The sequence below is a fragment of the Bubalus kerabau genome, chromosome 2 (genome assembly GCF_029407905.1).
Source record: "Bubalus kerabau isolate K-KA32 ecotype Philippines breed swamp buffalo chromosome 2, PCC_UOA_SB_1v2, whole genome shotgun sequence".
NCBI classification, from domain to species: Eukaryota; Metazoa; Chordata; class Mammalia; order Artiodactyla; family Bovidae; genus Bubalus; species Bubalus kerabau.
Genome location: NC_073625.1, coordinates 11,155,620 through 11,172,816, shown reverse-complemented (window position 1 = coordinate 11,172,816; position 17,197 = coordinate 11,155,620). Strand labels below are relative to the sequence as shown.

The 17,197-nt window shown below is 36.9% G+C and overlaps 1 protein-coding gene across 1 annotated transcript in view; it reads left to right on the top strand.

The window, feature by feature from the left end:
• LOC129644378 (disintegrin and metalloproteinase domain-containing protein 5-like) overlaps positions 1-17,197 on the top strand; it is a 166,720-nt gene that overhangs the window by 570 nt on the left and 148,953 nt on the right. Inside the window, exons 2-7 of the mRNA XM_055570041.1 lie at positions 162-241; positions 10,581-10,636; positions 13,076-13,154; positions 13,440-13,516; positions 15,129-15,303; positions 16,425-16,490. Coding sequence (XP_055426016.1) covers positions 162-241; positions 10,581-10,636; positions 13,076-13,154; positions 13,440-13,516; positions 15,129-15,303; positions 16,425-16,490 — 533 coding nt within the window. The remainder of the gene's footprint in view (positions 1-161; positions 242-10,580; positions 10,637-13,075; positions 13,155-13,439; positions 13,517-15,128; positions 15,304-16,424; positions 16,491-17,197) is intronic.

Genomic DNA, 17,197 nt, shown 5'->3' with positions numbered 1-17,197 from the left:
TGCATGGGTAAGAAGGACCAAAAGACAGGAGAAAGGGAAAGCAAATGCATATATTACACGCAAAAACGTTGGTAATGTAGACAAACACATGAAGAATTGGATTTAGAAATGAAAATGTAAGATTACGAGTATCAGAATAACTTTGCTTGTTTTTCTTTTAGATCTTCATAAAAAGTTTGTGCAGACCACAATTCCTGAAAAGATTTCAACGTCTGAGGCAATCAAAGATCCAGGAAATAATGTAATTGGGAAATAATATTTATATTTCTTAAATTGTGTGAAATTGCTTTTAGTATCAAGACCATAGCTGCTGATGTTGGGCAATAATTCAGTTCTTGGAGGCAGAGCTGAGTGCTCAGACCAGGTTCACAAGGAGGAACATTTTGATGAGAGGTGTTGAGGCATAAAAAAAAAAAAAAAAGCATTTATTTGGTGTTTGTTAGGACTGCAGCCTGGGAGACACAGATCCAAGAAGCACTTGAAATATGTTCCACCAGACTACAAAATGGTGTAAGAAAGCTACTAGGTTCCATAAATTGTTAAGAATTAGGATTGGAGCTGGCAAGAAGTAAGGGTGTCCATTAAGCAAGAATCTGGGTTGGAGTTTGAAATGATTACATAGCTGGGAAAAAGAGAGGGGGCCCGTGAAACTACCGGGTTGCATCCAGCAGCTGCTAGCAGATACGGTTTTGAAAATGGTTGGTGGTGTCCTTGAGTTTGATACAGTTCAGAAAATTCATATTCTCAGTGATGCAAGAATTTGTCTGAAACCCCATCCACTGGTGGACACCTGACTCCATTTGGGATGCCTGAACCATAGTTATTCCACTTTGATTGTCAGATGATCTTAAACATGTCATCACTATTTTCTCCACCCAAAACCATGTATTTTACTTATTAATTCAACTCAATAAGAGAATCTCTGCGAAAGTTTCCTGTTGTCTAAGTCTCATCTGGAAGTTATTTTACTTGCGAAACCTTGTGAGCAAGGCTCTTTTTTGTTTCACTAGAAAAATACTATGGAAAAACAAAAAGAAAATTTTCTTTTCTGCATAGTGATTACTTGCACCTATGGCTGTGCTCCAACAAGGTGACACACGTCCATCTTTCATGTTTCTGTAATTGCAAAGGGAGCTGTTTCATTCTTTAACTGTTGCAGTGGATTTTAATCTGGCACTTGAAAATTTGCTTACAATTTTGAAATAAATACTTATGGTAGTTGTGCATTTAGTCATTTGGGCAGAAAGACTGATGATATACAGTGTGAAAAACTATTCTTGTGCCTGCGACAATTTCTTATATCTTCTTCCTCTGAATTTTCCTTAATCCCCCAAATTTGTTATATCACCTTCTTTGGCATTATATGAGGAAATCATTTATTTCTTTTGCTTAGCCATTAGTATATGCAGGTTTATATTTGACTTTCCACCAAGTTTGATGTTTAGAACAATTGCAGACCATACAAAGAACTTCAAAAAGGAACTTCTCTTCAGTTGAGAAATTTCTACTGTTCAAAATATTCATTACAATATTTACACTTGCGTTTTGGCATTTTGGGATTTAAATATATGCAAATAAAAATGTAGATAATAGTTTAAAAACATTTAAAGAATTGAAAATATTGAATTGAAAATCTTGCGGCTGTGTCAGTGAAACTGTCAGAAGTCTAAACTCATAACTAATCATAAAAGAACTGAACTGTTGAAAAGATTGTGAACTTGTGAACAAACTATAAACTGAACTTGATATGTTACTCAAAACAAATGATGACCTTATAATTTGCTTGTAAGGGCCAATTGTAAACCCAGTCTTTCTGAAGAAAGCCAGCTAATCTTATATAAGTTTTGGGAAGCCTAGCGCGCAGGGACCCATGGGCTTTCAGAAAGGAGACTGTTTAGGTATAGACAGGCTTTCAGTTGTGTTGGTGCAGTTAGTTGAGGTAGAATACTTGTTGGTCTCACTTTCAGAATCCTCCTTAGTGGATTGAAGCACTTACTGACTCCTGTCTAGAAGCTGTGGCTGTCACTAATTGGCTGACTTTTAGAAACTTGGGGTTGTCATTGATTTGCAAATTTTCAGAAGCTAGTTATTTGAGTGTGGCTGTTGTTAACTGGACGATTTTCTGATTGTACATGGTGATAAAAATTATCTCTAATGGTAGTTACACAACTTGAGATTTTGGCCAAATGATAATTTTTTCCCCCTCGCCTCCCCCTCCTCAGTTTCTGTCTATAAAGATTTAATTTTATAGTTAATTTTAAAAATTGAAGAATAATTATCTGCAACATTATGTTAGTTCCAGGTGCAAAATATAGTAATTCAGTATTTCTGTACATTACAAAATGATCACCTTGATAAACCTAGTTATCATCTATCACTGTACAAAGTCATTACAATATTATTGACAATATTCCCCAGACTGTACATTTCATCCTTATAACTCACTTATTTTGTAACTGAAAGTTTGTATCTGTTTATCTTCCTCACCTATTTCATTCATCCCCCTAACCCTCTTCCCTATGGCAGCTACCTGTTTGTTCTCTGTATCTGTGGGTCTCTCAGCTTCAGTTCAGTTCAGTCACTCAGTCGCGTCTGACTCCTTGTGACTCCATGAATCACAGCATGCCAGGCCTCCCTGTCCATCACCAACTCCTGGAGTTCACTCAGACTCACGTCCATCGAGTCAGTGATGCCATCCAGCCATCTCATCCTCTGTCGTCCCCTTCTCCTCCTGCCCCCAATCCCTCCCAGCATCAGAGTCTTTTCCAATGAGTCAACTCTTCACATGAGGTGGCCAAAGTACTGGAGTTTCAGCTTTAGCATCAGTTGGTTCATTTGTTTTGTTTTTTATATTCCACATATAAGAGAAGTCAAGTGGTACTTGACTTTCTCTGTCTGACTCATTTCACTTAGCTTAGTACTGTGTTGTAGGTCCATCCGTGTTGTAATTGGCAAATTTTCACTTTTTGGGTAATACTATTTTGTGTATAAAACCATATCTTCACCTATTCATCTATTGATGGGCACTTAGATTGCTGCCATATCTTGGCTGTTGTAAATAATTGCGGTGAACATGGGGTGCATGTATCTTTTTGAATTAGAGTTTTTGTTTTCTTCAGGAAAAAACTCAGAAGTGAGATTTCTAGACCCTATGGTAGTTCTGTCTTTAATTTTTTGAGGACCCTCTATAGTACTTTACATAGTGGCTGCACCAGTTTACATTCCAGCCAACATTGTATGAGGGTTCTCTTTTCTCCACATCCTCTCACACGGTTATCTCTTGTCTTTTTTATCATAAGTGTGAGGTGATATCTCATGGTTTTGATTAGCATTTCCTGATGATTAGTAATGTTGAGGATTTTTTCATGTGCCTGTTGGCCATCTGTATGTCTTCTTTGAAAAAATATCTATTCATATATTCTGCCCATTTTTTAAATGTGTTGTTTGCTTTTCAGATGTTGAGTTGTGTAAGTTCTTTGTCTACTTTGAATATTGGTCCTTTATCGTATATATTTTTTGTGAATATTTTCTCCTGTTCAGTAGGCTTTTCATTTTGTTAGTAGTAGTTTCCTGCCCTGTGAAAAGCTTTTTAGTTTGATATAGTCCTGTTTGTTCATTTTGTTCCCCCCTGGTTTCCTGAGGAGATATTTTAAAAAATATTGCTAAGACCACTGTCAAATGAGCATTACTGCCTCTGTTTTCTTCTGGGAGTTTTATAGCTTTAGGTCTTACATTTAAGTCTTGAATTGATTTTTCAATTTATTTTTGTATATGGTGTGAGAAAGAGGTCCAGTTCGATTCTTTTCCATGTGGTTGTCCATTTCCCACCACAATGTATTGAAGAGGCTGTCTTTTTCCTATTGTATATCCTCCTTCTTTGTCTTACATTACTTGACCATGGACACGTGGGTTTGGTACTACACTGGCTGTTGTGTTTTTCCGATCTCTGTGTCTGTGTTTGTACTAGGAACATACCGTTTTGGTTACGTTATGTTGTTGTGTCATAGAGTTTGAAATCAGGGAGTGTGATATCACCTGTCTTGTTTTTCTTTCTCAAGATTGTTGGCTATTCAGGTCTTTTGTGGTTCCATAAACATTTTAGCATTATTTATTTTAGTTCTGTGAAAAATGCCATTGGTATTTTGATAAGGGATTGCATTAAATCTGTAGATTGCTTTGGGTAATATGGTCATTTTAACAATATTAATTCCTATTATCTATGTACACAGTTTCTTTCCATCTGTTTATATCATCTTTAGTTTCTCTCATCAGTGTCCTATAGTTTTCTGAGTAGAGGTTTTTTACCAGCTTGGTTAGATTTATTTCTCGGTATTTTATTCTTTTTGATGCAGTTGTAAATTGGATTGTTTTCTTAATTTTTATTTCTGATAGTTTGTCAGTGTATAGAAATGCAGCAGATTTCTGTATATTAGTTTTTTTTTCTTGCAACTTTGCTGAATTCATTTATTACTTCTAATAGTTTTTTGGTAGCCTCTTTAGGATATTCTATATATAATATCATGTTACACGCAACAGTGACAGTTGTACTTTTGCCATTTTTATTTCCTTTTACTTATTTTTTGTCTGATTAATCTCACTAGGACTTCCAATACTATGTCAAATAAAAGTGATGAAAGTGAGGATCCTTGTTTTGTTCCTGATCTTAGAGGAAAAGCTTTCAGATTTTCATGATTGAGTATATTAGCTATGGGCTTGTCAGACATGGACTTTATTATGTTGAGGTGTCATAGTGATGTTGGGTTTTATCAAAAGCTTTTTCTGCATTTCACAATTTTTAAACTCTTGAATTTGTTATTATGATATATCATGATATTTGACTTACAGATATTGAAATATCCTTGTACCTTTGGAATAAATCCCACTTGATCTTGGTGTATGGATTTTTAAAATATATTGTTTAATTTGTTTTGCTAATATTTTGTTGAGGATTTTTGCACCTATGTTCATCAGTGATATTGTTCTATAGTTTTCTTTTTTGTGGTGTCTTTGTCTGGTTTTGGTATCAGGCTGATACCTCATTGAATAAAATAGAGAGTGTTCCTTTCTCTTTAATATTTGTGAGTGCTTTGAGAAAAATAGGTGTTAAGTCTTCTTTTAATGTTTTGTGGGTTTCACCTATAAAGCCATCTGGTCCTGGACTTTTGTTTGTTTGGAGTTTATTTAAGTTACTGATTCAGTTCATTACAGTCTATTCATATTTTGTATTTCTTATTGATTTAGTCTTGAGAGATTGTACATTACTAGTAATTTATCCATTTCTTCTGAATTGTCCATTTTACTGGTGTATAATTGTTCTCAGTACTCTCATGATTTTTTCTAGCTCTGAGGTGTTTGTTAGATTTAGTCTTGAGAGATTGTACATTTCTAGTAATTTATCCATTTCTTCTGAATTGTCCAATTTACTGGTGTACAATTGTTCTCAGTACTCTCATGATTTTTTTGTAGTTCTGGGGTGTTTGTTAGAACTTCTTTTTTATTTCTGATTTTATTTTGGCTCTTGTTTTTCTTGATGAGTCTTACTGAAAGTTTTGTGATTTTTATTTATCTTTTCAAATAACTAGCTCTTAGTTTTATTGATTTATTTTAAAATTTCTATGTCATTTATTTCTCTTCTGATCTTTTTGATATCTTGCCTTCTACTAACTTTGGGTGTTGTTTGTTCTTCTTTTTATATAGTTCCTTTGGTGTAAGGTTAGATTATTTATTTGAGATTTTTCTTGTTTACTGAGATAAGATATTACTAAAAATGTCCCTCTTAGAACTGCTTTTGCCACATCTCATATATTTTGGATTAGTTTGTTTCCATTTTCATTTGTCTCCAGGTATTTTTTGATTTGCTATTTGATTTCTGCTGTAATACATCAGTTGTTTAGTAGCATATTGTTCAGACTCCACATGCTAGTGTTTTTTTGCAGTTTTTTTTTCTTGTTCTGATTTCTAGTCTCAGACCTCTGTGGTCTGAAAAAAATGAGTGATTTGATTTCAGTTTTCTCAAATTTACTGAGACTTGTTTTTGGCATAGTATGTGGTCTCTTCTGGAAATGCTTCTAGTGCCCTTGAAAAGAGTATTCTTCTTTTGGATGGAATTTTCTGTAAGAATCTCTCAAGTTCATTTGATAGTGTGTCATTTAAGGCCAGTGTTTCCTTATTAATTTAAATTTTCTGTCTCTATTATCTGTCCATTGATGTCAGTGAAGGGTTAAAAACCCTACTGTTGTTGTGTTACTCTCAATTCCTCCTTTTTTGTTTGTTAATATTTGCTTTATGTATTTAGGTACTCCTATGTTGGGTGCATATATATTTACAATTATTATATCAACTTGTTGCCTTGATCCCTTTATCATCTGGGCTGTTGGACTGTTATCCCTATTGTCCTATATTCCACTGCCTTAATTAATGTAGCTTTATTACAAGTTTTAATATAGGTGAGTACTGGTACTCATACTTTTCTTTCAATACTTTGAAGAGGTCATTCCATTGCCTTTTGTTAGTCACATAATTTATTAAGAATTGTTCTGAACATAATGTGTCATTTTTCTCTTATTGATTTTGAGTGTTTTCTCTTTTTATTTTGTTTTAAATTTTTGAGTATGACATGCCCAGGTTTGCTTTCTTTATGTTCATCCTGCTTTGGAATTATATAATAATTTGCCACTGTGAGTTGTTATCGTTCATAAGCTTTGAAAGTGTCAACCGTGAATTCTCCAAGTGTTATTTCTTAGTCTTACCTTTCTCCTTATTTTTTGGATTATAATTGCATGAGTGTTGGAGTGGAGTGAAGTGACGTGAATTGAAGTCGCTCAGTCGTGTCCGACTCTTTGCGACACTATGGACTGTAGCCTGCCAGGCTCCTCCATCCCTGGGATTTTCCAGGCAAGGGTACTGGAGTAGGTTGCCATTTTCTTCTCCAGGGGGTCTTCCTGACCCAAGGATCGAACCCAGGTCTCCCTCATTGTAGGCAGATGCTTTATAGTCTGAGCCATGAGGGAAGTACATGAGCGCTAGACATTTTTAATTGGTCACATTTCTCTTGTTTCCTTCTTTGCATTTTTCTCTGTGTTTCAACATGGATATTTTCTACTGACCTGTATTCCTGTCACCAATTTTAACCCCTGCTAAGTCTAATCTTCTTTTATACCCTTTCATAGAATTTTTAATAACAGATACTGGTTTTTTTCTGCTGTACAATTTTAATTTGTTTCTTTATTACAGATTCTACACTTTTATTGAAATTCTCCATGTTCTCATTTTAATCAAAGTTATTTAATAGGTATTACTTGTGGGCTTGTTGCTATTCTCTATTTTTTATTTATTTATTTTAAATTTGATCCTGTTCTTTAGCATTTGTTATCATTTTTTTTTAAAGGAAAAGTTGGTGTATTTGTTTGCTAAGGCCCCTATAACAAAGAAACACAAACAATGTGTCTTAAGTGACAGAAACTTATTGTCTCATAGTTTTGGAGGCTAAAAGTCCAAGATCAAGATGTTGGCAGCATTGGTTCTTTTTGAGTACTATGAGGGACAGATCTGTTCCCAGCCTCTGCCATTAGCTTATAGAGACTGGAGATTCTCCCATTGTGTCAGATCAGATCAGATCAGATCAGTTGCTCAGTCGTGTCCAACTCTTTGCGACCCCATGAATTGCAGCACGCCAGGCTTCCCTGTCCATCACCAACTCCCGGAGTTCACCCAGACTCACATCCATCGAGTCAGTGATGCTATCCAGCCATCTCATCCTCTGTTGTCCCCTTCTCCTCTTGCCCCCAATCCCTCCCAGCATCAGAGTCTTTTCCAATGAGTCAACTCTTCGCATGAGATGGCCAAAGTACTGGAGTTTCAGCTTTAGCATCATTCCTTCCAAAGAAAGCCCAAGGCTGATGTCCTTCAGAATGGACTGGTTGGATCTCCTTGCAGTCCAAGGGACTCTCAAGAGTCTTCTCCAACACCACAGTTCAAAAGCATCAATTCTTCAGCGCTCAGCCTTCTTCACAGTCCAACTCTCACATCCATACATGACCACAGGAAAAACCATAGCCTTGACTAGACAGACCTTTGTTGGCAAAGTAATGTTTCTGCTTTTGAATATGCTATCTAGGTTGGTCATAACTTTCCATCCAAGGAGTAAGCGTCTTTTAATTTCATGGCTGCAGTCACCATCTGCAGTGATTTTGGAGCCCCAAAAAATAAAGTCTGACACTGTTTCCACTGTTTCCCCATCTATTTCCCATGAAGTGATGGGACCAGATGCCATGATCTTCGTTTTCTGAATGTTGAGCTTTAAGCCAACTTTTTCACTCTCCACTTTCACTTTCATCAAGAGGCTTTTTAGTTCCTCTTCACTTTCTGCCATAAGGGTGGTGTCATCTGCATATCTGAGATTATTGATAGTTCTCCCAGCAATCTTGATTCCAGCTTGTGCTTCTTCCAGTCCAGCGTTTCTCATGATGTACTCTGCATAGAAGTTAATAAACAGGGTGATAATATACAGCCTTGATGTACACCTTTTCCTATTTGGAACCAGTCTGTTGTTCCATGTCCAGTTCTAACTGTTGCTTCCTGACCTGCATACAAATTTCTCAAGAAGCAGATCAGGTGGTCTGGTATTCCCATCTCTTTCAGAATTTTCCACAGTTTCTTGTGATCCACACAGTCAAAGGCTTTGGCATAGTCAATAAAGCGTAAATAGATGTTTTTCTGGAACTCTCTTACTTTTTCTATGATCCAGCAGATGTTGGCAATTTGGTCTCTGGTTCCTCTGCCTTTTCTAAAACCAGCTTGAACATCAGGAAGTTCACGGTTCACATATTGCTGAAGCCTGGCTTGGAGAATTTTGAGCATTCCTTTACTAGCGTGTGAGATGAGTGCAAGTGTGTGGTAGTTTGAGCATTCTTTGGCATTGCCTTTCTTTGGGATTGGAATGAAAACTGACCTTTTCCAGGCCTTTGGCCACTGCTGAGTTTTCCAAATTTGCTGGCCTATTGAGTGCAGCACTTTCACAGCATCATCTTTCAGGATTTGGAATAGCTCAACTGGAATTCTATCACCTCCACTAGCACCCCACTCCAGTATTCTTGCCTGGAAAATCCCATGGATGGAGGAGCCTGGTGGGCTGCAGTCCATGAGGTCGCGAAGAGTCGGACACGACTGAGTGACTTCACTTTCACTTTTCACTTTCCTGAATTGGAGAAGGAAATGGCAACCCAGTCCAGTGTTCTTGCCTGGAAAATCCCAGGGACGGGGGAGCCTGGTGGACTGCTGTCTATGGGGTCACACAGAGTTGGACACGACTGAAGTGACTTAGCAGTAGCAGCTTTGTTGGTAGTGATGCTTTCTAAGGCCCACTTGACTTCACATTCCAGGATGTCTGGCTCTAGGTCAGTGATCACACCATCGTGATTATCTGGGTCGTGAAAGGTGTGTGCAAATTTCCTTTTTTTATAAGGATACCACTTACATTGGATTAGGGCCACACTAATGGCCTCTCCCTAACTTGATTACCTCTGTAAAGACCTTGTCTCTGAATAAGGTCACATTCTAAAGTTAGGTTTCACATGTAAATTTGGATGGAGGGAGAAAACAATTGAACCCAAACAGTTGGATTTGTGTATGAAAGTTTGTAGAAGCTCTGGATGATGTCTTTTTGAAATTTTTTCTTCCGGTCAGTTTTGTATATTTCTTATTAATTGCAGAATTTTGTTGTTGTTTTTCTCCTTTATTTTCATCATATTTATTTAATACATAGACATGTCTGTGATCTTCCTCTGTTCTCTCCTACATTCTCTTCCAGAGGAATTTCATCGCTTGCATTCGATAAGGAAAGTGCTGCAGCTACTGCTAAGTCGCTTCAGTCGTGTCCGACTCTGTGCGACCCCATAGACGGCAGCCCATCAGGCTCCCCCGTCCCTGGGATTCCCCAGGCAAGACCACTGGAGTGGGTTGCCATTTCCTTCTCCAATGCATGAAAGTGAAAAGTGAAAGTGAAGTTGCTCAGTCATTTCCGACTCTGTGCGACCCCATGGACTGCAGCCTACCAGGCTCCTCCGTCCATGGGATTTTCCAGGCAAGAGTACTGGAGTGGGGTGCCATGCCTTCTCCGAAGCAAAGTGCAGTGGTAATTATTGTGTTATCTTGCCACAGGTGTAGTACATTTCTTGTAGTTCTGTCTTTTAGAAGTGTGTCTTCCAATGAACAGGAAAATTTACTTTATAGGAGGGCTGGGAGTGAGCAAGAAATGGTTTCTCTCAAGTGAGGTGGGCATCTTGGCATTTACCTTGGGCATGGTGAGTTGGTGGTGTGTGTCTTAGACTAGAGATGATTATCAGCAAGCTTATTCCTCAGATGTGTGAGTACTGGTGAGTAGCAGGCATGTGGGAATGCTACCACCTAGTTCTCAATTCAGAATTCTGAAGATTTCAATATCCACATGGCAATGGAAGCACATAGAATAGTTATGTATTATTATTAATTTTGTCAATCTCAAAAGGATAACTTAGAAAAAACATTATTTAGCATAATTTTTGTAGGTGTTATTATTGATTTTTTTTGATGCTTGTGTACAGGTGGCTTATGTCATTACAATAGGAGGAAATCCATATTTTGTCCATCTCACAAAGCAGTAAGTAATTATTTTATCTTTTAAAATTTTAATTTTTTGGTGTATTGATTAAAAAAATAATTATCCATAGAATCATTTTAATTCAATTGTTTATTAGATATGTGTATTAATTTGATACCTATTGTATGTGAGTTTTTGGGTAAAGTCCTAAGCACACAAAAAGCAATGAAACAAGTAGTCTTAGTTAAATAATTTGTAATAAAGATGTATTCAGACACATCAATAGATAAATGAAGAATTGTTTTATAATGCAACATTGTGATAAATGTGTAGATAGTATTCTTTGGAAATCAGGGAAGGCTTTTTTGCAAAGAGATGACTTGAGGAAAGATACTTTAGTTCTAAAAGAAGTGGGGTAGTATTGGGGGGTATTCTGTTTTGAGGAAATCATCTGCAGGTTGATACAGAATAGATTTTGTGGTGTGCAGAAATTCAGTGTGAGAATGACTGTAGAAGATCTATAATGCCATGGTAAGGCTATTAGAAGCCATAAATATTTTTAAGCACGTACTTATATAGGTCCATTGAGTCTCATAGTCTGTTTTTGAGGGGGTAAAAATGGAATTGGAATGTCTAATTATACAATTATATAATAGTGTAAGTGCATGATGATAGTAGCTTGAAGAATGATCATTGCACTGGAAAGAAAAATTCAGTAGATCTTGAGGACAGATTTGGTAGGATGATTGGGAAACAGTGAGGAATTTTGGATAATTTAGTTGTTGCTTAAGAAAATTGGCGGGTTTGTGTAATAAAATGAGGGGTATTAATGAAGGAGATATTTATCTGAGGGGTGAATTTGGTTTGCATTGCTTGTAAGATATTCACATGGCTTTTTTTCCCCATTAGGTATACAAATATAGGAATTTGAATCGCTAAGGAGAGATTGGCAATATAGATTTAGCAGTAATTAAAAAAAATGCAAACTTACAGAGTGCTTACAAATATACAGGTGGCTAAAGATGGAATCTTGGGAAAGACCAGTGTTTCTCTTTATGGTTCTGCCAAAAGAGATCAAGCTAGAACAGTCAAGGAGGTAGGAAGTGAAGCATGAGTGATGTGTGATGTAAATTAAGTGAATAGACCAAGTGGCCACAGTTTTAAAAATGATACCAGAAGTCCAGTGCAATGATTACTTTAAAATTTTCTTTTGGATTTGACATTCTGGTGGTTATGGATCTTTTCTAGAGCACTTAAGGGTGAGTAACAATTGACAAAGTGAAGAAACTGTGTGTAGAGTACTCTTTTGATAAAATCTATTGAGAATTGAAAATATGTAGGGAATAGTGAGAGGAAGACACAGGGCTGAGGGACAGTTATTCAGGATGATAATGACTTGACAGTAAACTTCTCAATAGTATTAAGATAAAAACAGTAGAGAGGAAGAGCTTGAAATTACAGTACTAATAAAGTGATGTATCTTCAATACATGGCACAGAATAAGATGCATAGTACAGGTGTGATGATTTGCTTTGAACAAAAGAAGCAATCATTCTCAAAGATAAGGAGTGAGGATGGGTACAGGGGATCTGACAGTGAGGTGACATGGAAGTTACTGAGATGATTGACAGGAATGATGTCAAGTTTTTATATAATTACTGAGGAGAATGAAAGAAAATTCTGACCAGGGTTATTGAGAAGAACTTGGTACTCAGTTAAGGTTCAGTTCAGTTCAGTTCAGTTGCTCAGTCGTGTCCGACTCTGTGACCACATGGACTGCAGCATGCCAGCCTTCTCTGTCCATAACCAAGTCCTGGAGCTTGCTCAAACTCATGTCCATTGAGTTGGTGATGCCATCCAACCATATCATCCTCTGTCGTCCCCTTCGCCTCCTGCCTTCAGTCTTTCCCAGCATCAGGGTCTTTTCCAATGAGTCAGTTCTTCACATCAGGTGACCAAAGTATTGGAGTTTCAGCTTCAGCATCAGTCCTTCCAATGAATATTCAGGACTGATCTCCTTTAGGATTGACTGGTTTGATCTCCTTGCAGTCCAGGGGACTCTCAAGAGTCTTCTCCAACACCACAGTTAAGGTTAGTGAATGTGAATTTTTTAATGATGTTAAGAAAATCTTATAAATTTTGGCCTAACCCTACATTTTAACTTTGAGATTCAAGTTTAAAGTCTAGAATTAATGAGCAATAATGACAAGGATTTGAAGGTTCTACGCTGAAAATTGATACCTGTCTTATTTCACTGTTTGATATTTCTAGCAGTTTGGGTTGTTCATTATCATGCATTTTTGTATTATGTCACTGTAGTTAAAATACCTCCTTCTGCCCCAAACTTATTTAAATGACCAGTATCTGGGCAATAGGATATGCCAAGATAATTGGCACTACTTTAAATTCCTCCTTTAAAAAGAAAATTTGTATTATGAAGAATAATTTTTCTTTGTTTTCTATTTACAATTTGACCATGTTTTTGTGATTTCTGCCTAGGTCATTTTTATCTTCAGCTTCTGTTGTTTATTTTTATGACAAAAATGACGTCCAACATCATCAGCCTTTGTCAGCTCAGGTAAGACTTAGGTTTCTTTGTTATATATTTCTTATTCTGAATTTTCCTTAAAATATAAATATTATGAAATTATTAAAATGTTATTTCACACATTCAGTGAAATTAAATAAACTGGACTAGTTCTTATTTCTACCTGGCACAACTCATTGTGTCATGGCCATTCATATTAAAGTCCTAAGGCAGTGAAAGTAAAAAATACAAGTGAGGTATCTGGAATGTCCATTTAAAAAAGAAGTTAACCATTTTTTTTCTGTGTGTTTTTTTTTTTTTTTTTTTTCCCCTCAGATGGATTGCAATTATCATGGATATGTTGCAGGTTTTCCAAATTCTCTTGTATCACTCAACATTTGTTCGGGACTCAGGTTGTAACCTATTTAGAGATACTCCTTTTGCCAGTATTTGATCTTGCTAAACTGTAATATTTATCCTCCAGTACTTTTTCTAGTTCTACACTCACCTTTATTATTTCAATTTCCTATGGAGTGAGCCAGAATTACTGACAAAATAAAGTTAGTCACCCTGGCAGTATCCATTCCAGATGGGAGTCTACACGTTGATTCTAACAGGCTATGCTGCTTGAGGCTTTGAGCAATCTTGAGTACAGGTAGTGTTGATTGGGTCTCTCCATACTAGTCTTCTCAAATTCTTTATGTTTTTGCTGCTGCTGCTGCTAAGTTGCTTCAGTCGTGTCTGACTCTGTGCGACCCCATAGACGGCAGCCCATCAGGCTCCCCTGTCCCTGGGATTCTCCCGGCAAGAACACTGGAGTGGGTTAGCCATTTCCTTCTCCAATGCAGGAAAGTGAAAAGTGAAAGTGAAGTCGCTCAGTCGTGTCCGACTCTGAGCAACCCCATGGACTGCAACCTACCAGGCTCCTCCATCCATGGGATTTTCCAGGCAAGAGTACTGAAGTGGGGTGCCATTGCCTTCTCTGCTTTATGTTTTTACAGGTATCTTAACTTTCTAGAATGATTGACAATGCGGAATGCCTGAGTCTGACTGATACTTTGGCTCTGCTCACAGTCATTCTCAGGCAGATAGTACCTTTAACTCAGCCACACAAATGATTTAGAACATGAAGTATCAAGGGAGATATAGGGATTTCAAAGAGAAGGAAGGGACCTAAACTCAGGAGAAGAGTGCCTATGGCTAAAATCTTGGTTAGAACATCAACACCCTAAGTAGAAGTCTTAACCTGTTTAAGCACATAGATGTGTCATAGATGTGTGTAGATGTGCCTATATATTGGCACTTGCTGTCTACCTCAACAAGGATTAAATTGTATGCTTCTGCTGAATTTGCACCCCCTGAAGGAGTGGAATTCAGGGTTGAGAGCAGAAATGCGGCACTCTGTGCTCTGTGAAGACTGGCAGAACAGGTCTTCAGGTAGTTAGATATTCTCAGGAGCTGATTTTATGAGCCCAATTTTTGTATTTCCTCATAGCTAGAAAAGCAATAAAATCCTTCATGGTAATGGCTATTTCCTGTGACTAGCAGAAGCTTCATGAGACTAGCAGAAACTTTCTACAAAAAATACGTGCTTGATCGCATGTACACCACCTTCACAAAAATCACATATAAACTCTCCTTCCCTGCTACCTCCTTAGAACAGTTAGAGATATCTGAGCTATCTAATATCACCCGGGCTGCAGTCCTCGTTTTGCTCCCAAATAAAACTTACCTTGCAGCTCTATCATTGTGCATTTTTTTATGTTGACAGATGCATGCCACTAAAACTGGTTTCTTTAAGATAATCAAAATATTTCTATTAGAATATTTGTAATAAAAAGCCAGACATATACTGTGTTATTACTGTCCAGTTCTAGAACAATACCTCAAAGAATAAAGACAGAAATAGAAAAAACAAGATGACTTTAAATGTAAAAAAAATTGTTTTTTGGCCAACATTTCTTATTAGAATTACAGTTCCAGTAGGGTAATTTCAGATTTGTTTTGATTATTTTTACCATTCAGGGGAACACTGCAGTTTAAAAACATCTCATATGCACTTGAACCAGTTGAGTCAGTATCAGGATTCATGCACATGATTTATGAAGAAAAAAATGATATAAGTGCTGTCCCTCTGTTACTGGAAAATGACTCTTACAGCTATGAGCGATCACAGTATAAAGTCAGAAAAAGTTCAGAAGTAAGTGTGGACTCCTTATTATAATGTATTCTGTGTAATTTTATAAAATGAAAAATACTTTCAGAGCAAAATTTGGTGACTTGTAAATTTTAAGTTTATCTTACTTTTTCATGATGGCATTTCATGAATTTTCAGATGGCTGCAGAATGAAATTTTTTGTTATGCTTCTTGTTAGATGAAAGTTTAGCAAAAACTTAGGTAATTGATTTTGGAAACAGATATGTGAATATAAGATTATATAAACCAAAAAGCTAATTTTCATATGTGGACATTTGGATAATTAATGTAAATTCTTCCTTTTCCTGAATTATTCTGGTAATTTGAGTGAATATGTGATCTGAATTTCTAAATGAGTCTTTGTTATATGAGAATTCAGAAATGGATAATAATAGTTAGTGGCTTGCATAAGGTACGTGTAAAGCAAACTGATGAATTCTTCCTCCACAAAGACCTGTAAGCTGCCATAAATAACATTCCTGGCTCCAGTGAACAGTCAGTGATTGTAAACTTTAGTAATATTTTTCTAAACCATGGTTTGTCAAAAGTAGTTTCTAATAATTGATAGCGAAAAAATCTGCCCACATGAAAGATTACTATGAAAAATGATCACAAGGCTAAGGAAAGGAAGGCTTCCTGGTGGCCCAGTGGTAAAGAATCGGCCTGCCAATGCAGGAGACAAAGGAGACATGGGTTTGATCCATGGGTTGGGAAGATCCCCTGGAGAAGGAAATGGCAAACCACTACAGTATTCCTCTCTGGATAATCCCATGGACAGAGGAGCCTGACAAGCTACAGTCCATGAGGTCACAAAGAGTTGGACAACACTGAATGAGCGCACAAGGAAAGGAAAATTTTATGTTATAAACTTAATATTTCTAATATCAGCTATTGTAAAAATCAAATTATGTCTGAGTATTATATACAGCACTGACTCTCACTGAAATTCTTATTAACCAGGCATATTCTGGACTGGAATTTTCTGAATAGTACATAAAATTTGTATTTGAAAATCACCTTAATATATATTCAGTAGCAACATGCCTCTCAGTTTATCTGAACATAATTTCAATAGAACATACACTTTTGGAAATTTCTCAGGACTCATGTTATATGTTTTTCAGAGATTTGGCCATACCAAATTATTCCCCCGATACATTGATATGTATATTGTTGTGGATAAAAATCTGGTAAGTTTTTTTTTTATTTTTTAATATAAATTTATTTGTTTTAATTGGAGGCTAATTACTTTACAATGTTGTATTGGTTTTGCCATACATCAACATGAATCCGCCATGGGTATACACATGTTCCCCATCCTGAACCCCCCTTCCACCTCCCTCCACATACCATCCCTCTGGGTCATCCCAGTGCACCAGCCCCAAGCATCCTGTATCATGCATCGAACCTGGACTGCCAATTCGTTTCACATATGACATTATACATGTTTTGATGCCATTCTCCCAAATCATCCCACCCTCTCCCTCTCCCACAGAGTCCAAAAGACTGTTCTATACATCTGTGTCTCTTTTGCTGTCTTGGATATGGAGTTATCATTACCATCTTTCTAAATTCCATATATATGCGTTAGTATACCGTATTGGTGTTTTTCTTTCTGGCTTACTTCACTCTGTATACTAGGCTCCAGTTTCATCCACCTCATTAGAACTAAATCAAATGTATTCTTTTTAATGGCTGAGTAATACTCCATTGTGTATATGTACCACAGCTTTCTTATCCATTTGTCTGCTGATGGACATCTAGGTTGCTTCCATGGCCTGGTATTATAAATAGTGCTGCAATGAACATTGGGGTACACGTGTCTCTTTCAATTCTGGTTTCCTCGGTGTGTATACCCAGCAGTGGGATTGCTGGGTCATAGGGCAGTTCTATTTCC